Genomic DNA, 27,140 nt, shown 5'->3' on the forward strand with positions numbered 1-27,140 from the left:
AAATAAAAGAGCAATATAATGGGCATTAAATACAACATTTATTTTGTCGCATTACTTTTTAATTTAAAATATATAAACTGTACATATATATATTTATTTATTTATTTATATTTATAAGTAATATATGTTTTCATATAATAGTCGTGAGCATGAGTAATGGATGTAATATATTCTTTGCATGTGGCAGTTTATTCGAACGTAAAAAGTATCTTTGCTCTCAGAAATTGATCTGCTGAAATTTCCACGCAATTTTTTCTTCAGTTCTGTTGATTCCATATCTTTGAAAAAATATTGAAAATATCTTACTCCTGATGTAAGTGGAGTTGTATACGTAGAGTTGAAATTTGAAATTTTGCAATGTAAATATAAATGCGAAGAAAACCATTAGAAACACGTATACAATATTTCATCGTCTCAGCGAACAAATTGTTGGTGAGACGTAAGAAAATAATTGAATCTTAGAACGATTTGAAATGCAACGACACACCTGTTTATATTTTAGTTAGAATCTATTTTAGTTTTTCAACAAAATCTTTTTATTACTTTTATATATAGTATTTGATCGCGTGGTAAGTAGTGAATAATTTTGTAAAAAGTTTATTTAATAAAGTTATAAAAATAATGTAGCCAACCAATAAAGAAAAGAAAATGAAGATTGAGCTAACAGAGAATTTTTCATCAAAATTGCTAACATAAAAGACATTAGTTCTTAGAATGTTTTATATCATCTTTTGAATGTCCTCTATTGGCCCATCGCATCGGCAACTTACACACTACGGTAGGTTCATCGGTATTATCCCGACTGTACAGCACTTTTTCTTTTTTATAAATAATTCTTATAAATTATAATTAATCTACTTTTCCGATTCGACATAACAGTCATACAATATACATAATATTTGCTTACGACAATCCATCTGTAATACTGCAAACCCTTCACGACCATTCCCTCGAGAGAGAGATGATCATGTTTCGCATCTATTAGTTTAGTCACATTTCAACCCTTCGGTTGTCACTGTACTGTTTCGTGATGTCACAAGTTCCTGCTTCCGGCTTTAAATTGTCGAGAAGAATTCGTTCGCCAATTGTTCTCGCACAATAAAACGCGTTTTTGGTCGGTGACTCTTGTCATCGTTTGCCGTTTGCTCTCGTTCAAAGAACGATACGCTGAGTGTAAATTGCAAAATCGCAGCAAGAAATTGAAAAATTTGAAATAAACTGAAACGAATCTAATAAAGAGGCAAGTTTCAGCTGCCTTGGTACGGCATTTGATCGGGTACAGCGGACGAATGATTTTGACTCGGGCTTTGATGAAAGTGAGGACTGCTACCGTCTTGCGATATTTCACCCACCGCTGGTTCTTCGTACTTTCCTCTTTTGAAGCGACCGTATAAGGAAGAGTAGGGCAGGTTGTAGTGAATAGCCGCTTGGTTGATGCTCATATGGCCTAACCTGAAAAGTCGTGAATAAATGGAAGAAACCACTGAATTTCTCGTGCGTTTTTTACGAAACCACCGATCTTATAGATGATACATGCTTAGAGAAGTTGCGTCACGGTAAAATAGAAAAAGAGAAAAAGGAAAAGTAGCAGAATGAAACGTGTCGTTTGAAAGGATAATATGTATTATAAGAAGAACGATATGAAGAAACGGTAATTTACCTGACAGCTTCGAGAGCTTCGGTCATAGCATCTTCGCTCCACGGTGTAGGATTACTCCTACTGAGTTCAATGCCTTCTCTTTTGCATCGACCATATAATGTTCCCGTCGGTATACCGAATTCCGTGGAAGCTCTCTGTACTGACGTTTGACCAGAACGTATCGCTTCGAGAGCACGATCTAGATCGGCGGGCGACCAGGTTGTGGGACTTGCGTTGAATGGCGCAGCCAGCCTGATACCTTCTCTTCTCGCGATTTTGTACAAGGTACTCGACGGTATACCAAACGCCTTTGAAGCTTTGTTCGCCGATATCGTTCCGGTCCGTAACGCTTCTAGCGCGCTGTTTAAACTCTCGTCACTCCACGACTTAGTAGGCCCGTCTTTTTTTGGAGTATCGATGCCCAGTCGATGTGCTCTTTGCCATAAAGTTGTCGACGGTATACCGAACGTTGCTAAAACGATCGCGACACCACTGGATTAAATAAGAGAACGCTGAGAAAGTTTGTTAACGGACTAACCGTAGGCTCGCGTGTACTAGCCGAGCGAAAAAAAGTGGTGCGTGCTTTTGAATTACCGGAGGCTTTCGTAAGGCTCATATCGTGATTTCGTAAGGCTTCCAAAGCGGCATCCATATCCTCTTGCGTCCACGATTTCGAACCATGATGATGAGAGCTGGATTGTCCGGGATGACCCCTCGAGTTATTTTCACCGGAATCCGAGTGAACCGAACTTCCAGAAGGCATTAATCCAAGCAACTCCGGTGTGATCATCATCATGTTGTCGCTATCGGCCGCGTTCTTTGAACTGACGCTCGCTCGATCCGACATGTGGCTATCGATATCGATCGTGTCCGACGAATCCATCGTGTGCAACGTTTCGAACTTGATCTTCACACTGTCACAATTTTGGATCTCTGCGAACAGATCCGAAAAACAATACAGTTTCAATGAATGCCTCCTTCGGTTAAAAGAGTCTGCATAACATCGAGCCGCAATATCGTGCCGGAATAACAAATCGCGGTGTTTCTTCTAATCTCGTTTATCCGGATTCTATGATCTAGACCGTAGACGATATCGGTATCGTCGACGTCGCGCATCGCAACCTTGTGCCGGAGAAAGGAGCGTGCCACCGAAAGCAAAGTTGAACGCATGGACTAAACGAGGTAGCGTGGGCTGTTGCGAACCGAGCAACGTAAATCTAATCGCAACTTGTTAAGCTCGATTAGACCGATTATTTTAATTCCCTCCCTGTCTAATAACCAACTACGGTTTTATTTCCCCCCCATATACGATTCACGCCGAGTTCGACATAGTGGAAAAAACGATACAACATCGATACACGGACGATCATGGGGTACTGATAGAGCGACCGTGAATGTCGATATAAATATTAATAGCAACCGCACCTGTGGAATGATGATCCGGGTCCCTTAAATGTGTAATCGTAGTACCGACCAATGTGGCACTTGGTGGTGTAGGTTGAGTTTCTGGAGGTAGGTCAACCTCTCCGGGATCCGGATGATGACCGTAATGACCGAGGCCTGTATGACAAAACATGTCACCTTTTTTATTTCAAGTGAAAACGGTCTGCCCAGTGCGTTGCCGTAAATCTGTAAGTCGCCCCACACCTAAAATCCGCCACGAATATTTCGCTATTCTTTCGTATAATTTAGTTGCAAATTAACAAAGAAGGAGAAAGAAAAAAGAGCTTAATGCAATCTATAGTAATAAGTACATACATATGTACTATACTGTTGACACAGATGTGTGATAAACGATGTTACGCTTTTACGTGGAAGCAAAAGGATCCAGGTGTGGGGCCCGTATCTCATTATCGATTACTTACCGTTGTTATTGTTGTTGCTCGTATTGTTACCGTTGCCGTTGCTGCTAGCGTTGTTATTATTGTTGTTGTTGTTGTTGTTGTTATTGTTATTATTGGTGGTGCCAGTAGTGGTACTATTGTTACTGCTACGTTGGCAAGTTTCCAAGACTACTGCTCCCGCGGTTGCCTCCGTGCACTCCTCATCTTCGGGTTGCCAGTCTATGTGATTCTGCGAAATATCCGGTACGAATTTAGCGACGACCGTGACGAGATCGCCTCGTCGCTTTCAAGACGGCTGTCGCGTTCTTACGTTCTTTGGTTTTTCCAAAGCTTCGCGCGTTCATCGACATCGCCGCTTACCTCTTTGTTCTCCCAATCGTAGTTTTCGTTCGATTCCTCTTCTTTGTACCGATCGTAATGCCTCGAATCCGTAGCGCGAGGTTCGAACGTGGTTCTGGGCCTCTTATACCTTGGATGATGTCTCTTCAACTTGGTGAAATTTATTCTAGGAGTACCGGGTTCTCTTGGCGGCGAACTCAGACTTACCGATGGTGGCCCGTCTCTGCTTTCAGGTACCTCGCACAGTCCTTTGATCTTTAGCTGATCGGCTGTTTTTAACAGTGACTGTAACATAGATAGCATACAATTGTAAGCAGGTTTATTCGACCACCATATACTCGATTTGTCTTTGAAATCGCAGATTCGTTTTTATAAGATCGCCGAGAATGCAACTAAATATTCGCTTAGACTGACGATTAGATAAAAGTCCGAACGACGTAATCGTCGCGATCAATTGCAAAGAAGTTTCGGGTGTATTTTGCTTGCACGACGAATACAGCAAACGTACGGAGATTCGTCGATTAAATCGGGAATGAAGCAAAAAGTAGCCGATCTAGATGAATCGTACTTCGAAAAAGAATAAAGAGAGAAAAAAAAGAAGAGCACGAGAACGAAAGAAAAAGAAAAAAAAGAAAAAAAACAGACTGGCTAGACTGGGTTCGCATATTCTGAGTAAAAGCTCGTCATCCTTACGGCTCGTTTCAGTGGGTACGGTTTCATCTTGCGATTGCCGCTTGCGGTGGCTCGGTCTAAAATCAGTATTCGCGATCCAGTTTCGGCGTACGACGACGATTCACCGGCACGGTGCGTCGACCCGTATCGAGCAGCGCAACGGGCTCCTCGCAAGAACGACATTCACCTCACCGGTCTCTTTAACCTTGAACCGCTAGTAAGGGAACTAGGCAACTAAACGAGGAAGAAAGGAGAGGCAAGAAATAAACGGGAAAAAGAAAGTGGAGGAAAAGAGGAGACAGAGAGAAAACCTAAATAGAAGAAAGGGGGTAAAAGAGAGGAGTGAACGTTAAGAAGTATGGAAGAGTAAAGGGAATAATAATTTGTAAGTTAAGTATACTCGTATTTCTAAGATACTGCATTCGTCCACGTGGCAATGACAATGAATTTAAATTGCAAGCAACGAACAATAGAAACTATATATATATATATATAATACAACATCGACATGGATAGACGAATATAAAATAGGAAAAGAAAGTCAATGAAAAAAGGATTCCTTACAGGAAATAGGAAGTAGGAAAGAAAAGGAACGAAGAACGAGCGGGCCAACGAACGAACGAGACCGAGGTTCGCGTTGAAGTTGAGGTTTTCTCTTCTTTAATCAAGGCAGGGGTGGTGCGATTAGGCGGGGTCGGCAAAGAGACAAGCAGCATGAGAGCGCGGCTATGGTAGCGGCGGCGGCGATGGCAACGCGGCGGTGGCGGCGATGGTGGTGGTGGTGGTGATGGTGGTGGTGGTGGTGGTGGTGGTGGTGGTGGTGGTGGTGGTGGTGGTGGCGGCGGCGGCGGCGGCGGCGGTAACGACGCGGCTAGGAGGGGGTGAGGAAGCAGAGGAAGAGTTAGACGATGGAAACGGTGGTTCAGGTGGGGGTTTAGGCAGACTGTGTCGGGGGTGTTGGCGGCGACTGGAAACGTGGAGCGTGGGTGGAAAACTGGGTGGCGCTAGGTAGGACTACGTTTGCCAGTGTCAGGAAGAGAAGGAGAGTAGTGTAACGAGAAAGCGAGAGGTACAAAAGTGGAGAGGACGCGGAGGAGGAGATGGGAAAGGAAAGAGAAGGGGGGAGGGAGTGAACCAGCGATTGAGTGAGCGACGGAGAGAAAGAGGGGGACAGAGGCAAAAACGCCCGCAGGAAGAATGGGGAGGCCTCCGACGCGGCTGTCGCGGCCCCAGGGCCGTATCGACCACCCCAAACTCTGATCCTCTTCTCAACATTCGCGACGGCATGGGCACCGATATGACTTCCAGCCGTTTCCACCTATACATGCATATATTTTGAGATTCATTCTGTGGGTCTTGATCTCTTTCTTCTTTCATCGTTATCATCATTATCATCGTCATCGTCGCCGTCGTCGTCATCACCATCATCACCATCATCACCACCATCATCATCATCATCATCATCATCATCACCACCACCATTCTTTCACACTTTATCCCATTCGCTAAATGCAAAGAAAGCTTCAGAAAGCAAGGATATGTATAATCCGGTTGAAATATTCACAAATGTTCTCAGGCTTGACGAGATATGAGAATTCATGCTATCGATTGAAAGGTAATCGAACTTTCACGTTGGATGCATGTACAGCGATTACCGACACTAGCATCATCTTGACATGAAAATACAACTTGCACTCGCAACGATTGTGACAGGACAGTTTTAGAAGCGGTCTCTGCAAACGATCTTTCGATGCTACAGTCTCTTTCCCGTAACTCAACGATTTAAAATTGGCGATGTCAAAGTTGCAAACCGATAGCCTATGTAAGTACAAAGATTCGATTATTGTATTGCAAGCGAACGGAGAAGATGCATTTGTTCGCGGATTAATTAAACGAATAAAGAAGGAAAGAAGCGTTTAGAAAGGTGCGATGCTTTAACAAACGATAAAGGCAGCGGCGATGACGACGATGACGACGACGACGACGACGACGACGACGACAACGACGACGATGACGACGACGAGAGCGAGGACGAGAGCGAGGATGAGGGCGAGGGCGAGAGTGAGGGTGAAGGTGAGGTTGAGGATGAGGGTGAGGGTGAGGGTGAGGGTGAGGGTGAGGGTGAGGGTGAGGGTGAGGGTGAGGGTGAGGGTGAGGGTGAGGGTGAGGGTGAGGGTGAGGGTGAGGGTGAGGACGAGGACGACGGCGACGGCGACGGCAATTTGGAGAACCACGAACGTTGGGCGATGGGTAGAGTTGTACGTGTGCTGGTGTAGGGGTTAGGGAGAGTGGGTGGGTAGTTGGTTGGTTCGGCGGTGGATGCATAGGGGTGGTGCCATCGGTTCGGAGGCAAGAGGGAAAGACACCGGCAGAATCCAACCTCACCAATCAATACTTAGGGTTCAAGGGCATCGCCCGACCAATTATCCCAGACTAATTGACACGAGACAAGGAAAAAAGGATTCCTCCTATACTTCCTTCCTTTCGTGATTTTCGCGACCGACAACGATGACAAGATTTTCCAGGATCGTTGCAAGAACGGCGCGCCACTGAGGCCGGTAATCAGCGAGTAAGACGCTGCGAGAAACGTATTTCCTTCCGATAGAATCAAACCGAACGAACGTTCGTCCCGTTCATGCCTTGGAGAATACTTTCAGAAAATAGGCTTAAAAGAATTTGTTTTTCAAACCGGTAGACGAGAGCGTGTATGTATCTTTTAAATGTAAATTAGTAAAGTGGAATCAAGCTAAAGTGGATAAAAGGTGAGAGGGATAAGGAAGCGTTGGCGAAAGATTCTTACACGGAAATGGAAGGATGTGGATTCGTGTTCTTTCGTGAAAAGAAATAAGGGGGCGACAAGAGAAGTTCAACAGGTGTAAATCCGCAAAATGATCGACCGTGGAAACGTTTCACGAGAATAGGAAGGACGCGAAGGGGTGGTTGGGGGCTTGGTTCGTAAGAGACGGCGAAAGGTACGCGTTACACAACCATGCTGGTACGAAGAGACTTCCCGGTTGGAGAAGAAGAGCAGAAAAACTGAGAGAGAGGGAAAATAACATGAAAGAGAGAAACGAGAGAAGATAAGCAAAGAGGAGAACGTACGGGGGAATCCCCGAAGATAGTCCTAGGGTCGTCTCCGCTATTACGAATACGGCGTCATAACGGAATTGATAATGTAACGGGCGTCACGAACATAACCTTCCTCTCTTCTTCTCCACGCTACATAACCTCCTTTCTGAATGGGAGTGTGACTCTCGCCACCACGTGCTTTTCGAACAAGTAGCGACAACAAGTAGATGCCGGATCGTGGAATTTTTATTATTTTTGATACAAAACTCAAAATTTACATCTTAACGTACGTCTTTTCACGCGACATTCTATGTTATTTTTTCCCTTCGCAATAATTTCGTCCCTCGTCTTCCGCTTTTGCGACACCATATTTTTTTTTATTTTATTATGCCGCGAAAGTTATTCGAAAAATCATCGTTTACGCGTCGATTTGTGTTTGAGAATTTGACTAGCAGTTAACAAAAGCGTGCGTTAGTTTACGACCATTTAAATGGTAAAGATTTAAGCGAGTAAGATAAGGTTCTCGTCGAATGTTTACAAATGTGAAGCGGAGAAGCCTGATAATGCGAATGGTGTAATTTCGTACACATTTCACAGGATTCTTACGTTATGCGCACGTTGCATGTATGCATAGACGCATGCAGACATGTAAACGCATTAACTCGATCATTATCATACTCTATAATTATTCATCATTCGCAGAAAATCAATAAATTTACTCATCCAGAACCGAATGAGTTAATTTTATAACTCACAAATCACATAGGCACTATATGTTTGACGGAAAAGAACGGGACTGAATGCACTTGACACGAATTCATTGATTCAAGCACTTTAACATTTCACTATTCGAAACTCGTAAACTTTCTATGAACGTACCTTAATTTAGCAAAATTATCCGAACAAGCGATGCCGTTTGATTAAATCATCGAGGGTGACGATTATGCGCGACATGTTGTTTCCACTGCACACACGACACTTCACTCGTTTGATCGATGCTGCGTGCATCGTAATTCATATATTTATTCCAAAGTAAATTATCCAAATGTCGCACACTTGGCAAACACTTTGCGCCGAGTCGTTGCATCTTTGCTTCATTCAGAAAAACAGACAAACACTAATAGATAATCACGAGGTTTCTTCGTATTGGTAGATTATCACGTTATAATTGATCATGGTATAGATCTAGTTAATAATATGCAGATTTGTTATGCTTCATACGCACTGCTATGTATACTAAAATATTTCGAACCACGATAGTTCACGTGCACGATACGGTCGTCCAAGATTCGGCGGGCAATAGTATGTGTCGTGTATCCATATAAAACTTTCGCCTCCTTTTCTCTTTCCTCTGCTCTCTCTTTCTTCCTTTGTTCCCCTCACCATCCGCCTCTGTCACTTTCTTTGTGAGTTGCGAAAACTTTATCGCAGCAATACCCATTCTATGGCAAGTAGCAATAACGCGACGCGTCTGCCGAGACATACTCCTATCCTGATGCAAAGGAACTTGTATCGTTTATCACTTACCTGACTGCGATATTCCGTAGACGAACGATCCCTCGTTGAAAATGTAAAGATGTACACAGAAGGAGGACGGTGAAGACAAAACAGGATGAAATGGAAAATGAAGCGAGGAAAGAGAGAGAAATGGGAAAAATTGGACGAATGGATGGAGAATAAACGATGGAGTGAGTAACTATGACAGGGAAGAAAGAAGAGAAAGAGAGAAAAGAAGAAACAAAGCGAAAGATAAATAGAGAAAGAGCGGAAAGAAGAAAGAACGGAAGAAGGAGAGGAGGAAGAGAAAGTGGACGATAAGCTAGAGAATGAGGAACAGGTAGCGAAGGAAGAAGAGAAGGAGAAAGAGATAGAAGAGAAAGACGAAGGATGTGGAAAAGAAAAAGATACAGGAGAAAGGGTAATAGGATGAGGAGATGAAAGAGAAGGAAGAAGAAGAGGTGGAGGAGGAAGAGGCGGAGAAGGTGAAGAATGAGAAGAAGAAAAAGGGGAAAAATAAAAAGGAAAGGAAGAGGAGGAGGAGTTGCAGAAGGAGGAGGGGGAGGAGGAGGAGCAGGGGGAGGAGGAGGAAGAAGAAGAAGAAGAAAAAGCGGCGCAGAAGTCACGACGAGAAAACGAGGTGATATCAGCGTTAGTAGAGTCGACGTCGTGAAAAAGCCAGACGAAACCGTGTACGAGGAGGTTACGACCACGTAGAACGAGAGGATAATTCCTGGCAGGGCCCGATCTCCTACGCGGCGAAGCCCAACGAAAGTGAAATGGCATTCGGCGCTCCGTGCTGAGGGCGCACGGCATTCGGAGGAGCGAGGAGATGAAGAGGACGCGGCGAAGAGCGGGAGGAGGCAGAGGCAGAGGCAGTGGCAGAGGCAGCGGCAACGGCAGCAGCAGAGCCAGAGCCAGAGCCAGAACCGAGGAGGAAGAGGAGGAGAAGGAGGAGGAAGAGGTGGCGGCGGTGGTGGTGGCGGCGGCGGCGGTGGCGGCGGAGGACGCCGCGAAATTCGCCGACGCGACGAACAAGGATGGATTCAGGCCGCGCTCGAGCGCGTACAACGAGGAACAGACTTGTGGGGGATGCGTGCTCGGCAGTGGACAGAGAGCGATTGAGCATACGCGTGGAGCGAGCGAGCGAGCCAGCGCACCTGACCAGTCCCCGAGAGAGCGGGGAAAGGGGTTGAAAACCGGCGGGTGGCAGGCTCGTTGGAGGAAAGCGGCGCACGGTGAGGGGAGCGGGACGACACAAGTCCGTTCAGTGGAAGGGTGATAGAGAGCATCGAGTACGAGAGGTGGGAACGGGGATCGGCGGAGAGGCAAGTCTGCGGTGTTTGAGAGAAGCGCGCGCTCGCCTCTGACGGTTAAGCGACGAACATCGACGAGCAGTTCCCGTGGGAGCGAGTAAGACTTTCTCCGGCCGAACAAAAACAGAAATACAGTCTGTGCCCGAATGAACGAGACGGAATATAGAAGACGAAGAGCTGAAACGCGTTTGGCCACGGCAGAACGGAGACGGATGCAAGGTTCGCGAGAGAATAAAAAAGGATGGAATCGTGGCTCTACCATCGGTACGACAAAGCTAGCGTTATATACTCGCGTGAACACGCTGGTCGTGACTATATGTGCATATATGCGTGCATACATGACATAGACAAAGAGAGGGAGAGGAGGAGGGGATGAGCGCTGCAGTGATGTATACCTAAAGTTAGGATCCTGTTTTCCATGCGTTATAATTGAACTACGAACCAATTTATATTTTTAATCGGCTTTGAGATGCAAATAAGAAAGTACGATAGTGTTAAGTAATATACATTATGATAGACTTTTGCTTACACGAAAGAAGGAAAAGCCGTGTCGAGAAAGAAGATTTGTAGCTTGTTTTTGCTCAAGTTTATATATATGTGTATATTTGTGTTTTCAAGAAAACTACAAGTTTATTAATTGGATGGCATGTTGAAAATGCGAAGAAACACTCGACGAAGATCAAATCGTCTTCACTTTCGATGAAATTTGTTAAATAGAGCCAACGTGAAATAATGAGGGTCCTTCGAGGCCGGCCCTGTATCGAGCAGACTCGACTTTATTCCATTCGATTCGACGTAACTCGATTCACGATCGAGACGATGAGTTGCATGGTCGAGGAAAGAGAGCTTGATTTCGGGAGAGCGAACAGCGTAGGAAAGGACAGAAGGACCGAAACAAAGAAAGATAGAAAGGAAGAAAGAGGACACGAGACATGAATTGCAGTGCTTGCGCGGACAAAGGGAATCTGCGGCGGCTCCAGGCGCGTCCCTACGCACACGCGAGTTTACTGTACACTGTACACGCATGCATGAATAACGTCCAAGTATGCGCACGCATGCACGCCACTGTAGAAAACCGCGTGTCTAAAGTCGACGCGACGGAAGAAGCGCGAATTCTCTTGTTTCTCCCCGTTCGACATTGCCGCTTGCCCTTCCACCCCTTCGCAGGATCTTCTTCTCCGTCACTCTTCTCTGCGTTTCTCTTCTTGCACTCCTTTTCATTTCTTCTCCTCTCTTCGCTTTTCTTCTAGTTTGCATCTATTAAGAGGAATAAAGAAAGCACGATCACGAACCCTGTGGTGCGAATCACGCGTACGTTGCTTACTTTGGTGCGTTGTCTTGCACCCTTCCGATCCCTTTTCCCGCTCCGGAACAGAAAAAGATTATTAGTTGTAATTACCAATAATTTCGACTATGCGTACAGGCTTACCGAAAACGCGACGACAGAGAGTAGGTGAGTCTAGTAGCAATCGAGACGCATATCACGCATAGATGTTCAAAATGTCCGTCACGATGCTGTTTTCAATGCTTTCGTTCAATAATCGCATTCTACGCTAGTAGTGCCGAAATAATGCGATCGTTCTATTTACGATCTGTTCCGGATCTCGGTACCCGTTAAACATTGAAAGTCGTCGATTTGATCTCCGATCAAAACGTATATAGTCAAATTGTCTCCAAACGCAATGTTAACAATTTCTCGTTGCATCGATCTAGCATAACAGCAATTATTTATTGCTAAGAATTGCAAACTTTCAAAAGCTTAATCCGGTACCGTAGCAACTTAAATTTAAGTCGCGTCAAGTTCAAGGTAACGGCAGGAACAATATCAATATAATTCTCCGATATGCCTCTTCCGTTTTTGATCTCGTTACGGAACCTGTAGGTACGGAGATCCTCGACAACTAGTCGAAAACGAGGTCAGTAGAGAATACTAGCCTTGTGCCTGCGATACTCGCCCCCTAAATATATGTAAGTAGTACGTGTGCGTAATCCATCTCGCTTTTCTACCGATCCTTTCTAATTCGATTCTGTCGTTAATTGCATTTCGAAAATGGAGAATCAGCGACGATAATTCAAACTCGTTCGTTCATCGATACAAAACCCAAACCAATTGGCGATCTAACGCGTGCTGGTAAGTGCACGCGTACGTATATATAGGGTGAAAAGTAATTTTATCTCGATTACCATAGACATTTTCTACACCTCCGGGTCGGTGCAGATCTGTGAAAAAGATCTGACGTAAAATTGACCTTGTCCTTTGAATTCGAGGTCAGATGTTTGTTTCGTGGTATCGTATTCTACTTATGATAAGAATCAACAGTCTCGTAGAAACCATGGGTCCCTTCCCATGTAATACATACGGCGGTCGAAAGACCATGCTCGATACTTCTGACCATCCATTAATGTAATAATATCCATCTTGGATGAGTGGTTAGAATTATAATTTGTCCGATCGTGAATTTTCCTTCGGTTATAATATTTTCCACAAGTATTCTCCCCGCAGGGAGGTTAGAATCTAGTATAATTTTTATATCTGAGAAAACAATACTAACACGGTGGTGTCGAGGCGAGGAATTTTAGCAAATAAAAGATAATAATAACGATAAAAGAATATCGAGCAACGAAAAAGCAATGAAAGGTCAACACGAAACACTCTAATACACATGTAACAAGAACAACAAATAATCAGGTATCAGGAAAAGGAGGTTAAGAGTAACACGGACACGACGGAGACATTAGTGAAAATACAGTAGATAGACTCATGCAAGATATTTTTGCTACCGAACAGTGCATAGGATACGAATTGTGCCACCACGGAGATCTAAGACGATGAAAAGCACGAAGAACAGCAAACTACTTCCCCTAGTAATTGGGGATCGTTGTATTTTTTTAGTCTTCTTGTAAAAGGTGGGAAGTTGCTTACTTCGTGACAAGCGACGATGCGATACGTGACCTTTTTTCCGACAATTTAAATTTGGCTTGTCGAAGCACGGCGTGCCAGTTCGATTTAAACGTTTAGCCAACTATCTTGATCGTACATTACGAACAAATACAAAGAGACTTGATAATAATAGCCGAAGGGGAGGCTCTCGGAACTGATTGTATCATTGACGAGTATCGGTACTATTAGCAAATTAATAATCGGTATCGGCAAATAACATTCTTAAGTTCATCGAACGGTGATTCAATTTTAACGCGAGTTTGAAATTACGAATAAAATATAAGATTAAATCACGGTGAACGGGGCACGCGCTATTTCTGAGATTATGATAACATTTCAGCTAGTTACTAGTAATAGGTCTTAATAGGGATAAAGAATGGGAAACAACAAAACATGAATCGGGAAATAGGAGACGAGAAACGGGAAATGCAGAAAGAATACATGATAAACGAACGACCGATGGAGAGGTCCGTACTTAACGCGTGCAGAAAGATGCAATCGCGCCATTTGAAAAATGCAGAAAATCTACACTATCGACAACCGGTTTGCAGATGACTGCAGCAAAAACGAGAAGAGGAAACGAATCCTGATCGGTAAGTTAGGAATCCGTATCGCGAAACTATTCAAAGTTGGTGTCGATGGCAATGGGTTAACTTCCGACGGATGTGTAGAGTCGATGCTTGGCGCGTGGCTCGACTGTCGCCGTCGTCGATAAAAAGGTCTGTAAAGGTCGTGCTCGTATACCAGAGATACGAAACAATGTAGGGGGGAAAGAGAAAGTTTCGAACGTCTCGTCGTTTATAGACGTCTTGACGTCGAGTCAAGAGGTCTAAACAATGCGACGTTAGAAGGGCTTATGACACGGTTGCACGGTATGGCGCGGTTATTCGCGCGACGCAAAGTATAGTCAACGTTTGTTCGTGCCGCAAAATCTCTGTTTTCCGATTTTTATTCGTCTCAGAGTGCGTATACGCGATCGAAACTGCGAAGTCGGAATTACCTTTGTTCGTCTAACGTCATTTCGCGCACTGTTGCGTGATCGCAACGCCATTGTTTTAACGGATAAAATGAGAAAAAGGAAGGAGACGCACAAAACAGAAGAAAGAAAAATAGAACGGTAAAACATATCCAGGGTTTAGATATATAGTTGACCAGAGTATAACAAAGTACAGTGGTTCTTACCTGAAGTTCCGCTTGCGAAACGTCGATCTCTCCTCTATAGACGAATTCTATGATGAACTTGAGATCATTGAAGCACACATCTTGGGGCATAATGATTGTCGGATGTTTGCAGGGATTTGAAAGTAGAAGCTTTTGAAAGTAGGAACTGCACGCCGATAGTACCACCTGCGCAAACAGAAGGAGTTGTATCGAACGATCAATAAGGTAGGTAGAGGAAAATCGGTGCATCGACCTGGAGCCATGGTGAAATGAAACGACACGACGTGACGCGACGAGCGGCCCGCAACGTCGTGCGCTATAGGTATGTATATCGATTACAATCGAGCGAGGATTGGCGAGGAAGAATCGGTAGGAGGATTATCGATCATACGAATCTAATTCGGATTAGATCGACTGTCGGTCGCGATTCGCTTACCTTGTGTGCCTTTAAAGAAGCTTCGTTGCATGCTAAGGTAACATCGACGAAAGCTTCCGTCTGAAGGAGTTGGTGGAAAACGGACGTCATGTTCGACTGATAGTTATTCCAGCGCAGGCAGTAGTGCTGCCCGGCCATGCCGCCGCTGCAACAAAAACAGTAAAGGAACGATCACTTGTCGGTTTTTGATCGTGAACCAATTGTTTCGTCGATTTATCGTAAGTGGCGAGCGATGGATCGAGCTGTTGCATATGTCGTAACGATGCTCTTCTTCCTTCCTTCAAATCGATCCGTAAAAGGGGACAGTACCTGTAGTGCACGCCCCAATAACGATCCGTCTCCATGAAATATTCGTTCTCCTTTCCGGCACAGTATCGGCGGCGCGGAGATCGTTCGGTCGAGATCGTATTTGCGGTGGCTGAGAAAATAAAGAGATAGCGAGAAACCGGTAGAGAAGAGAATAAGAAAGATAGATAGAGATCGGTAAGAGGATCGAAGAGTGGAACGAATCGAGCGCGAGTGGCCGAAGGGAACGGAGGCGGATGAGTCAAGGAAAATAAAGACCGATCGGAAAGAGAAGAAGCCAACTGTTGGTAGCGGCAGCGGACAGTGCACAACCAGTCGCTGTTTTCGCGGTGCAACGATATGGAGAAACACTTTCGCGGTTTCACCAACGACGACAACGTGAACAACGGAAACGATGATCTAGAATGGAGAATCGAGGCCCGCGTGTAGAGGATCGAGGATCGAGAATGAAGCATCGACGAACGACGAACGACAAACGACGAACGACGAGCGACGAACGACGTACGACGAACGACGAACGACACGAAGCTTCGTCGCGATAACGTCAGCAACGTTCGCTCGTTTGACGGAAAGGAGGAAGAAACGTGAACGGCAAGACGGAGAAAAAGGCCGGTAATACACGGTGAAGATGTACGCGGAGAAAATAAACGATACGTATCGGTGCGAATACGCGACACTGTAAAAGCTACGAAGAAGGCCGGGCGTTGGTCTGTCTTGTAACATTCACCTGTTCCGTGGACCGTGCTTTATCTGTCTCTATCTATGTGACTCTTTATACGGACCATTCCGCGTTATCTATCCGTAGGAATACGGACTTTTATCAGTTGCTTAGACGTGCGCCGATAACGCGAGAACTTTAAGCTTTCCACTCGTTTCGCGCCTCCTTTAATTCCCCCCTGATTCTTCGTTCACCGATTTCTCTTCGCGCGTTGATATGGCATAGAAACCACGCCGCTCGTCTCAGTCCAACACGACTCATTTCATTCGCGATAACAGTAACTCGGATTGCGTTTTCGGCTCTTCGCAAATACAATTCATTCATATCGATTAAAATTAAGCGTTTACCAAAGATGTAGGTATATCGTCAGCGGATATTCCATTCTACGATCCACAGCCTCAAACTCTTTTCACGGATGTCGTAGATAGAAGTCGTTGACAAATAAACGTAGCTAGCGTACTTACTGATCGGTTTTTTTTCTCCGCTCGCTGGTCGTTAACAGCGTTTTCTGCGCGTGCTTATATTCTTGCTTCCGCGTTTCCCAACGAGTTAAGCGCCAACTCGTCCGTACACGATGATACGATAGCCAGTCGCGTCGCGAATAGGCGTAATGATATCTAAAAATTCGGTTAACCGGTACGCGTAACGTTCGAAAATGAGTCGATAATCAGCGATAACGGATAAACACCAGTCGTAATCGGCAATCGTTTGATCGTTTCCTTTGGCCACGAACCATGGTAAACGTCCGCACGATCGACATTTATTCTCAAACGTACTATAAAATCATCGTTTTCTCGTGATCCGACAAATCATTCGAGAAGCCTGATATAATCAAGAGGGAGCAGGGAATAAGAAAGGAAGGAAGGAAGGAAGGGAGGGAGGGAGGGAGGGAGGGAAGAAAAGAAGGAAAGAAAGAAGAAAGGAAGGAAGAAAGAAGGGACGGAAGGAGGAGAGAAGGAAGAGACGATCAAAGTGGCGGAGCGAATGAAGAGAAAACCGGATGTAATGCGAGTCGAAGAAACGGAGTGAGACCGCGCGCTCGCACAGTCTCGTTCGGAAAGCGTGCTGTGCCGTGCTATGCTGTATCGTCGATATGTCTGAACGCTTGCCGATGGTTTGGAAAATAAAGGATGGATCGAAAATAGAGTGGGGAAGAGATCGAAATCGATCGCAACCGTTCGCGGCTGATCGAATCGATCAATACGCTTTCTCGCCGGTCGATCTTTCGCGCATACTTTCATCGACGATGCTTTACTTGCGCACCTTCTCGCTATCGCCATATCGACCGTATGTAATTACATTTTCATTCGAATGAACGTTATTTTATTACTGCGTGATATAATCTCTGTTGCTCCTGTTAAATGGTGAATTATCGGATAGCGATTCGCGGCGTTCGTAGCCAGGCTGAATGCGAAATGGAAAATTGTAAGAAAAGAGTAGTTACTCGGCCGTTTCGCGTAAACGTTGACCGTGAAAGAAGCAACGAGGGTAAAGAGAAGCTAAACTACTCGAGCGGGACACGGTAAACGAGAGCGCGCGCGTCACTCGCCAGAAGGTGTAGCAAAGGTACGGTGATGGAAAGAAGATAAGCACAGAGCTAGACAGAGCACAATAGCGTTCACTTACACGATCGACGTATTTGCGGCACCAGTAGCGGTCACAGTAACGAAACCAGTAACGAAACCAGCAACAACACCGATCAACAAAAACAGCGACGCCAGCTACGTTCTTATATCGGGTGTCGCAGATGAAGACACGCACGCGAACAGAAATACACAGAGAGCGGGCGATCGAATCTCGCTTAGCGATTATTAAAATTGGCGATAAATATATCGTATCGGTGAACGTTCATCCCTCGTGTGTTCGCGCTTTCTTTCGCGGTCTCGAAGAAGGACACTGCGTTGGTCTCTCCCTTTCAGAGAATCCTCCCTTCCATCTTCCCTTCCACGATTCATCTCAATTTTTCTTCGAGCTTTTTGTGTCCAATTTCACCTCGCCTCCCTCGGATCCCATCCTCTTTCTTTTTCCCCGTCTGTCTCTCTGCCATTCGTGGAGTAGACGAGCGCCTGCTCCCCTCTTCTTCTACCCTCGTATCGTTCTCGTTCCATCTCCTTCTTTTCTTTTCTCTGGCCCTCCTCGTCCCTCGGTCGTTTCGTCGTTCCTTTCTCGACCCTCCTCGTCTCTCGTTCCCTCTTTCACCGCGCGTTGGCTCCATTTACTCGTTCCCTCGTTCCCTCCCCACGAGGCGAAGACGCTATTTTCTCGTGGCCCCTTTTCTTCCACGGTCTCCGCCACCCTTCTCTCTTTTTCTCCTCTCCTCTCCTCTCCTCTCCTATCCTATCCTCTCTGCACAACTCTCCTATCCTATCCTCTCTTCCGCTCTCTCTCTCTCCACCGCTCGGGCACTCCGTTTTCTCGGTTCGCTCGATGGCAAGCTTCTACCCTCTCTCTTTCTCCTCTCTTCCTCTCCTTATACTACACGCGGCGTTTCCTTTTCCTCCTGGTCGGTGCGCGTTTTACGTTTTTCCAACGTTATCGACGTTCTTCCTCGGCTCTTCTCGGACTTTTTCCTTTCGTCGTACCATCGTACCCATCGTACCGTCCGCGTCTGTACCGTCGTACCGTCATTCTCGAGACGACCAACCAGCTCTTTCTCCGGGAAAACGTAAGCGGAAACGGCTTCTCCCCTCCTGCCTAGTCTTCCAGTCAGAACCGCGTATCTAGGGGGAACACTCTGAAATCTTCCAGAACAGTTTCCTTCGCTTCTCGCTTCCATATTCTCGTCTTTCTTTCTCCGTAGAAAAGCAGCGGCCGATAAAACGCGTCACTAATAAAATTTTCATCGCCACCGGCCAATTCTCCGCACTACCATCCTTTCTTTTTCTTTGCACCCCACCTGCCTTTTCCCTAAGCATATCGTCATTTCCAACATTTTCCACGTTACCGCCATTCGTTACCGATGTCCGAACGTCTCGCCTACCGCTCTCGGATTTCCAATCTTCTTTCGCGTTACACCATGACCCTGCTATACCTTGAGAAACACGACGAACGTCTTGCTATCATTTCCAACATTCCCAGTTTTGTACCTTCGTTAGGAACGCTTTAACGTTCTTTCATTTTCAAACGGATTCTATGGATTCTCGTTTGGATTTCACAGGTATGTTAACGTCCAGAGCCAGGTAAAATATCGCGTTTTTCGACTGAATGCGCTGCTCGAGAATTGGAAAATAGCATTTATCCTTATCGATAGTGAGAAATCGAGCGAGAGCGAGTCGCGTTAGATAAAGTCTGGTTTTGATGAGTAGGAAAGCACGCAGGAGAAGAGAAACAACGCGTTTTCACATTCGTTCCTCTCGTATTTATGGAAGCACCAATTTTTCTTTTCCAAGATTCCGCTAACACCCTACAGATTTCTATATTTTCCTTATAACGCGCGGTTCGTGCTCGTTTTTCTGTTCGAGAAGATGTCGGCTTATCGTCAAATTGTCGAATTATGGTAATATTTACAATCGATGTATCTTTCTGACAGAAAACTTAGCTTCTCTATCGATTCGTTGATCGCACGACATGGACGAACGTATTATAAAATGCCGAGTTTCGCTAATATCGCGTGGATATTGGCACCGTTCTCTCACCGACTCTTGTGCGAATAGGACGAACGAAAACAAGAAGAGGTAAAGAGAGAATCAATGTACGAACGAAGTAAATAACGAGCAGTGGTCAACGAGTCGAAGCAGTCCTAATTTCCGTCCTGTCTGTACCGTAAGGCATAACAGTACCGCATTCCAAATGCCCTTCGTTTCTTCGTTTCTCTCCGTTCACCTTTCCGAGAGAACCGGGCTCTCTCGGCCTCTCACCTGTTCCCCTTCGCCCTACCACTTGAAAGAGCAGTCGTATATATAGTGCTGGCTACGTTGTCTCCGTTCTTCCTACCGCTTTTACATCCCCGCCATTACCCTCCGATGCCGTTTTCGAAGAAAAGGTAAAGAGAGAGGAGGAAGAACGAGCTGCGGAGACATGGAGGGAGTAGAGAGACCCGGAAACGCCAATTTCACTGGAACCGAATGAGAGCGGAAGAATTGACACGTGGAGATGCGCAAGAAAAGAGAAAAGAAAAATGCCCGGTATGCACGAGCTGCTTTTCATCGTCCTTTAACGTTTCTAATCTGCGTGAAAAAAAAAATCTGTTCGACGAATGCTGATTCTACCAAAGGAAATTTCTATATTAGACGAATCGTGCATCTCTTGTAATCGTTAGGTTTTTTCCTTGGAAACTGTTTTTCGATCGAGGCTTTGCGCGTTCTTACGTATCGCTGTACATCTTCTCTTTCCATTTTCCTCTCACAGAACAAGGATGAACGAGGGTTAGAAACCACCCCCGGGATCCACGTGATCAGGGTTGCGTCCCTTCGAAGGGTGCAACGTAAGAGGGTGACGTGGACTTGTCCAAGGTCGCACGTGGCTTGCCCAGAGGGATCTCTTCTTCCTTACAACGAGGGTGCACAATTTTTTTCTTGTTCGCTCGATTCTTCCACCGTCGAACAACCATTCGCGTCACGAATGAAAAACATTCTTCTTTCGTTGCGATATTTTCCGTCCTTTGATATATCGATGCCGTTCCCATTCCAAAATTTCCAATTTGCATTTCCAACGTTGCCTGCTATTTTAACCTGAACGTTGTTTGTCTGTCTCGCGATAATTATCAATAGATACTGGTTAGCCGACGAAGGAACCTGGTAAAGTTTCGAGGAAAGAGAAAGGAGTAACGAGGATGCGCAGGAGTAGTCGGCCGAACGGAAGCAACGAAGAAGAAGGGAGTTGGAGAAAGGGTGAAGAGAGGGTGGTGAACAGCGGATAAGAGAGTCTCTTTGTGTGCTCGTGTACAGCGGAGGGATGAAAGCGGAGGATGAAAAAGCCGGGGGACAGATGGCCCTTTCAGACAATGAGAAACTCCGGAGATAAGGGGAACGCGAGCGAGAATCTAAGGGGAGATAGAGAATGAGGAAGAGCAGCAGGGAAAAGGTTTGCGAGAGAAAGAAGGAGAAGAGGCAAAACTGCTTTTTTGAGACAGCAATAGAGAGAGGGACATAATGAACGATGAGGCAGGAGAGCGCGAGGACAGGAGAGCGAAAAAAGAATAAGGGAAATAGGAGGAAAAGAGAAAGGAAGGCTGAAGGAGTAAGAGAAAGGATAGCATACAATTGACAATGAGTCAGACGCGGAATCGGTTGTACGAACGATCGTTTAAACGCGATTAACGATCCAGCGATACGATATTTTTCGGACACATGTATACTGCACGTTTAAACTGTTTTCCAGCGAAACAGGAAGTTTATGACGTGACTCTGCATTTAGGACGCAAACAAATATAGATAGGGATGATTTGAAATTTGTGCTTTTATATGTTTTCTAATCCAAAAGCTTTAATGTTACATCGATACGCGAATAATAATAATGATAATATTATTTTCATTCACGTAGAGATATCTGCCCTTTTGCATTCTTTCGTTCGTTTAAATAACAATTATTGTGATGTTAGCAATAAAGCTGTTTAAAAAACATTTAACGCTTGCGTACTTACGTAAAAGTTTAATCGGTCTGTATAGACTTTTATGTAAATAACTGGTGAGCAAAAACGCGAAATGATCGATAAACACAGTTCTCTTTCTCTTTCTCTCTCTCTCGCCTTTTCTTTTTCTACCATCTTGTTCTTTTCTTTTTGCTTACTTTTAAAGGAACAGGACATATATATGTATGTACATAAGGTTAGCAGAATTAGGAACGAAGGATATAGAGTAGAGGGAGAAAAGCAAGAGGGTTACCAGTGGAAAAGATCAGTTTCGAGGTGTAGGATAGGAGGCAACGAAAGAGGAGACAACGGCAGCGCTAGCGCGCCATGACGGTGGTAGTGGTAGTGACGGTGACTGTAGCAGTAGCGACGACAACAACAACAACAACAACGACGACGACGACAACGACGCAACGACGCAACGACGACGACGACGAAGACGACGACAACGAACGAACAAGACTGTAGAGAAGGAAAAAGAGGTAAAGTGGAGGTGGAAGTGGAGGTAGAGCTGGAAGTGGTGGCGACGAAGAAGGTTATCGAGGAAGGGGAATACGGCAAGGAGGCGGAGAGGAAAAGGAAAAGATGGGTAGAGGCAGATCGAAACGTAGGAAAGAAAGAAAAGAGAGGTTAGGGTGGTAGACAGGATGCTTTGTGAGAAGCCAGAGGGTGAAGAGAGAAACTGGACAAAGCCGAGCGAAGCAAGAGAAATTTCTTGTCTTGTCATCTCCTTCTACCTTCGTTCGTCTCTACTCCATCTTCTCGCACTCGTCTCTTTCTCGATGCGACAAAGGCGCTTGCCACGGATCAAAAAGAGAAGGAATACAAAACGGAGGAGAAAGACAAACACGAGAAAGCTGAAGAAGAAGGAGAAGAAGGAGGAAGAGAAGGAGAAGCAAGAGGAAGAGGAGAAGGAGAAGCAGAATGGAAAACAAAAGTAGCCATCGAATGGGAAGAATGGCCAAGTTGTTGGTTGTTTCGCGTGAATTTGGCTATATGCAGGTATCGTAGGAGATAAAGAAACCGAAAAGGAGTGAAGCAGCGGCACGAAAGGAAAAGAGAGACGGAAGGAAAAAGAGAGGAAAAAGGGGAGAGAGCTCTTCGAGAGAACGGCGAGCCCAAAACGAGGACAAAGAGAAAATGACAAAGGCGAGAGGGGCGTTCGATTCGATTGGAAAGGCAGGCAGAGGGGCCTCTTTCCTTTTACCAGCGTTTTCTCCGTATTATGCTCCGTACTTTCCGTTGTTCCTATGCGCGCGCGTACAGCGGTGCACACAAACGCGTACGAATACGAGTACATGTTCGTCTGTACATGCATATACATGTATATACAGTATATCCTATCCGGAGGAACATACATTCACCTGAGTTCTCTTTTTTTCCTGTTTCTTTGCGTCCATCACCTTTCATTATTTCTGTCTCTATCTTTTATATCAACATATTACATCTATCTCTATGCCTGTGTTCTTAACACTTGTACAGAATTTTTTCCGTTCGTCTCTCTGCTTCCTCTCTCTCTTTTACTATCTCAATTATTATACGAGATTTCACGTTATGTGGCTCTATGCTTTTGCGGTGAGAGGGCAGCTTTATACTTTATACGTGGGTGAACGGGAAAATGTCTTTTAAAACCTTTCTAGGTCGCTCTCGATCGCCCCACTGTCAGTCATATACACGCGATTCCGCTTGGGGCTCTTGAGAAAATAGTTGATCTCATCGTAGTTTTCTTTTAGAGATAGTACGACTTGAAATTATAACTCTTGTACTTCCCTTTCCTCTAGATCTTTAGCCCTTTATCGAGAAACCTTGTTGTCGCTGCAAGTATACACCGCATATTAAAGAACTAAATGACTCTTCGTGCGTATTTACTGTTTGTTAAACATAAGCTTAAATTTTACAAATTTATAAATGCACTTACTAACATTATCCCTTATAGTTATAGTCGCGTACGGCGTCTGAAACTCGAGTCTTGGATCGTTATAAGAAAAAATGGAAAAGGGGGGGGGGAAGAGAGAGAGAGAGGGAGATTAGCAGGAGGATGGGAGAGATTGAAAGGCGACGAGAAGAAGAAATAGATGAGAAGAGAAGAGAAAATATACGCGGTTCTCCCGGTAGATACGAACGCGGCAAGGCCGAGAGAAGGAACAGTAAAATTGTGGAGAATGTGTACGCGCCATCAGGGTGGCCTAGATTCAGTCAAGACCTGCTTTCTAGGCAGCATTTCTCTTTATCATCGGTACCGCTGGTACAATGTATGGGTAAACCGTTGCTTGCCGCACGATCACGGAGAAAATCTCAGATGCATACAGTGCACCTTACTAATGATTATACATACTTATTAACGATTCTTCCAATTGTTTTATCAATGATTTATTAAATAATTTCTGCTCGTATAAATGCGTAAAATTACGTTTCCTTTCACCCCGTACATTTATCGTAGCCTATCTTGATCTATTGGAAACAGTCAACGAAAGACGTATCGTTGTTATAGAATACAATTATCATAGAAATGTGGCCATCGTTTCAAGCTCACAGTGCAGTATATTACGAATAATAAATACTGCTGTATATTCTTTATCCAAGAGTATCCTATTATAGAAAATACACGCATAATATTTTCTTTAGGTGAAAAATAAAATTAATGAGAGATGAAAAATGAAACAGGAACAGAGGGAAATAGAGAAAGAAAGTTCGTGCGAATGATTTGCGAAAAGTAATTATTGGTGCACGATTTACGTTTTACGAGTAATTTTGCACCAAGACATGATACTAGTTGTGTTTTCCTTCGTATATGGCTACAGAGTACGCGCAAACATTAAATAAGTGTTTCCTGCGCATACGTAATCGTTGATTATTGGACAGTTATCGTGCACGTGACCTACCGTAATCGGCGACAGCGATTCGAACGTGCACGCGGCAACTGTTCCAAATCCTCATGGAGAGAAGACACGAGGCGCGCGTGGAGGGATGTGTAATTCGTCTTTCCGAATGCGACAGGTCGTTAAACGTCGTGGATCATTGCCACGCACACCTATACAAGTACGCACACCGAATTGACCAGCTGTTCGGGGCTATAGGTGAAGCGGATGAAAGTCAAAACAATACGCGCGAGCCATATATCCGTAAACTCGATGTAAAATGTCGCTTGTGGAAGATCGACAGAATTTTCACACCCAATTCTCTACACAGCTATCGTTTACAGATTCTTATTCGCAGAGCCAATATATCTTTCAATACATTTCAGTAACGCATGTATACACGCGATATGTCGGAATAACAAGTAGCGACATGAAACTAGTAGAATTTTAATGCGTATATTTATGCGTTTGTTCTCGAACAAAAGGAATAATTAAGATGCGATCGTGAGATGTAATGAATAAGAGTGAACAGGCTAAAAAAGGTCGTAGTATAGAAATTTATAATTGCTCTTACCTTACCATGACCTGGCCCGCGAATAATATCACCACTGGAACTAAAGTTTGGCTGATGTTTGGCAACTCCGTGCCAAGGTTCGCAGAAGACACTCACTTTTGCTATAGTTATGACACTTGGTATAGAGAACTCCGCGCAGAAAGATGTCTTACGAAGAATTTTCAGAAAACGCGTGTTCACGCGATGACACACGGACTATTGTCAGTCGTCGCGTAAAGCACGTACTGCGCTGACGACTGCCAGTTGTCACTCTCCGTTTGCCCGTGAAAACGTCGCGACACGAAGTGGCGTAGCGAATCACGGAGAAAGATGGAAAAAGAGAAAGACATAAATGCACACTAGGGGGCACCGTGATGGCGGCGGACGACCCGTGTTCCGTTGCGGACGGTGGCGCAAAGCGATTAAGCGATTTTGTTGTGGACCCCGATTCTTCCCTTCGTCGGCTCACTCTTCCCGGCTTTCCACTTCTCCCGCGTCGCCTTTCGCCTCTCCCGCCGGCTGCGCTACGCCGCCGTAAACGCGCCCCTGAACGGAAATCTGCCTTTCTCCCCACTACCTTCACGCAAACCCCTTCCACCACCACGAATTGCTATAATGTTCAACCGGCAAAAATCAGGATTGTATCAACTTTCTTCTTTACAACTTGTCAATTTCTTTACCCTTATCCCAATCATTATCTTTTGAAAATCGTTTATCTGATAGAAAATGATGATCATTGCGTCAAATCCCAACGCGTATCGTATATTGTACCGTTGAAAACGGTTGTTACTACAGGACTTCGCTGTTCCTATACGTTTATATATCATATCTGTGGAAAATTTCGGCATAGAGTATATATTTACAAATTTATTCTTCTATAAAAAAATAATTAACAATTATATGATCGACAAGCTTTTTCGCTTATATTTATCAATCTTCTTTCGTACGAAAGTGATCACTAGGTTCTAAGAGTCTTTCGACGGTCCTGTGTTAACCGGCCGTTCTCTTTACCCCACTATTCGTAGCTTGATGCGCACAACACTGAGTTGAATTCTCTGCGCCGCGTCTCCCCATAAGAAGCACACTGTTTCCGAGCATCCCGGCTATCCCCTAGCAGAGCGGGTCGATCGTTACGCGTAGAAGTACGGCCATTGTGTAAAAAGAAGCCACGGCGCTCGGATAGTGTACGCTGAGGACAAGACGTGTAGTTTTTTTTCCAAGTTTTCCTCTTGTGATATTTAGATTGTGCCAATATAGGTGAGTAATTTGCATACATATCCGTTGATTTATGTTTCAATTGTATATTCAATTTCGGGCAAGTTTATCGTCCTAAAAAATTGATAAAAAATCAGGTCGCGCTGTTAAACCGATGGGCAGTACTTAAGTATCTTCGTCATACATGCGTGATCTTGGAAGAGTGTGTGTGTAGTGTTTGGAATATCATGATGGGGATATTTCGTTCGCGATTTAGATGAACTATCTGCTAATGCGAATGCAATCGCTATCATTTTTCATGTATTTTTGTACGCTTTTCGCCATTTTGCCTCGGTCAAGTGTATAAAGTCGGCCATTACGTTACGCGTGCTAGGTTGTGGTCCAGGGCCGGATGACGTACATACAAAATACTTTATGATTTTTATCATTGATTCATGAATTTTAATTACGCATCATTCCTATCGTTCTAATGATGAATAAGTCATTATGCGTGAATATATTAAGCAAATTTTCTAATTCAAACATATCGTTTGCATCTCGTTTTCTATCGATCAGTCATTCGCAACTGACATATATTTCTTTCTTGTTGCTTTACATCAAATGATACAACTACATAATGACATACATAAATTATGCACTGCAGATTTAAACAATGTGTGTGATTTCCGTGATGTTTGTTTCAATATAAAACAATTTTGTTGTATTATTGTGTCAAACATTTTTCCATTGACTTTTCAAATAAAAAGGAACATGTCTGTCAGAACAGGATTGTAATCTGTGATATTTTTTCCTGGTAGCTTGAACATTATGTCAAACGTCTAATGTTTGTGTAAGCTATTAAGTAAAAATAAAAAAAGTAAGTATTTTGTCGGTTAGCGTCCTCTGGCTGTAGTTTCCAATCACGGCAAAGATCGTGATAGGTTGTAAGAGTAGAGCGCATGCTCGTTAGTTTCGTTCGCGTTTTTTCTTCTCTTGTTCCCTCTTCCGGAGAAGCCTGCGCTCTCTGA

The 27,140-nt window shown here is 44.5% G+C and overlaps 1 protein-coding gene and 1 pseudogene across 6 annotated transcripts; one reads left to right on the plus strand and one right to left on the minus strand.

The window, feature by feature from the left end:
* Positions 1-41: 41 nt before the first annotated feature.
* LOC122570549 (protein bric-a-brac 2-like) lies at positions 42-25,457 on the minus strand. Of its 6 annotated transcripts, none has more exons than XM_043732983.1 (10): positions 24,940-25,457; positions 15,224-15,332; positions 14,915-15,059; positions 14,500-14,664; positions 3,844-4,107; positions 3,505-3,712; positions 3,065-3,220; positions 2,234-2,572; positions 1,661-2,111; positions 42-1,452 (listed from the first exon to the last, which is right to left on the minus strand). In XM_043732983.1, the coding sequence occupies exons 2-10, from the start codon at positions 15,256-15,258 to the stop codon at positions 1,248-1,250; spliced, it is 1,968 nt and encodes a 655-aa protein (XP_043588918.1). In that variant the 5' UTR covers positions 15,259-15,332; positions 24,940-25,457; the 3' UTR covers positions 42-1,247. The 6 variants fall into 6 exon arrangements, 5 of the variants coding, with proteins under 5 accessions (XP_043588918.1, XP_043588920.1, XP_043588921.1 ...); XM_043732985.1 differs by lacking the exon at positions 24,940-25,457 and adding an exon at positions 16,403-17,461; XM_043732986.1 differs by lacking the exons at positions 15,224-15,332; positions 24,940-25,457 and adding an exon at positions 17,565-17,637.
* On the plus strand, positions 21,036-24,336 carry LOC122570864 (annotated as a pseudogene).
* Positions 25,458-27,140: the final 1,683 nt, after the last annotated feature.

Source organism: Bombus pyrosoma, linkage group LG9 (genome assembly GCF_014825855.1).
Source record: "Bombus pyrosoma isolate SC7728 linkage group LG9, ASM1482585v1, whole genome shotgun sequence".
In the NCBI taxonomy this organism is placed as follows: domain Eukaryota; kingdom Metazoa; phylum Arthropoda; class Insecta; order Hymenoptera; family Apidae; genus Bombus; species Bombus pyrosoma.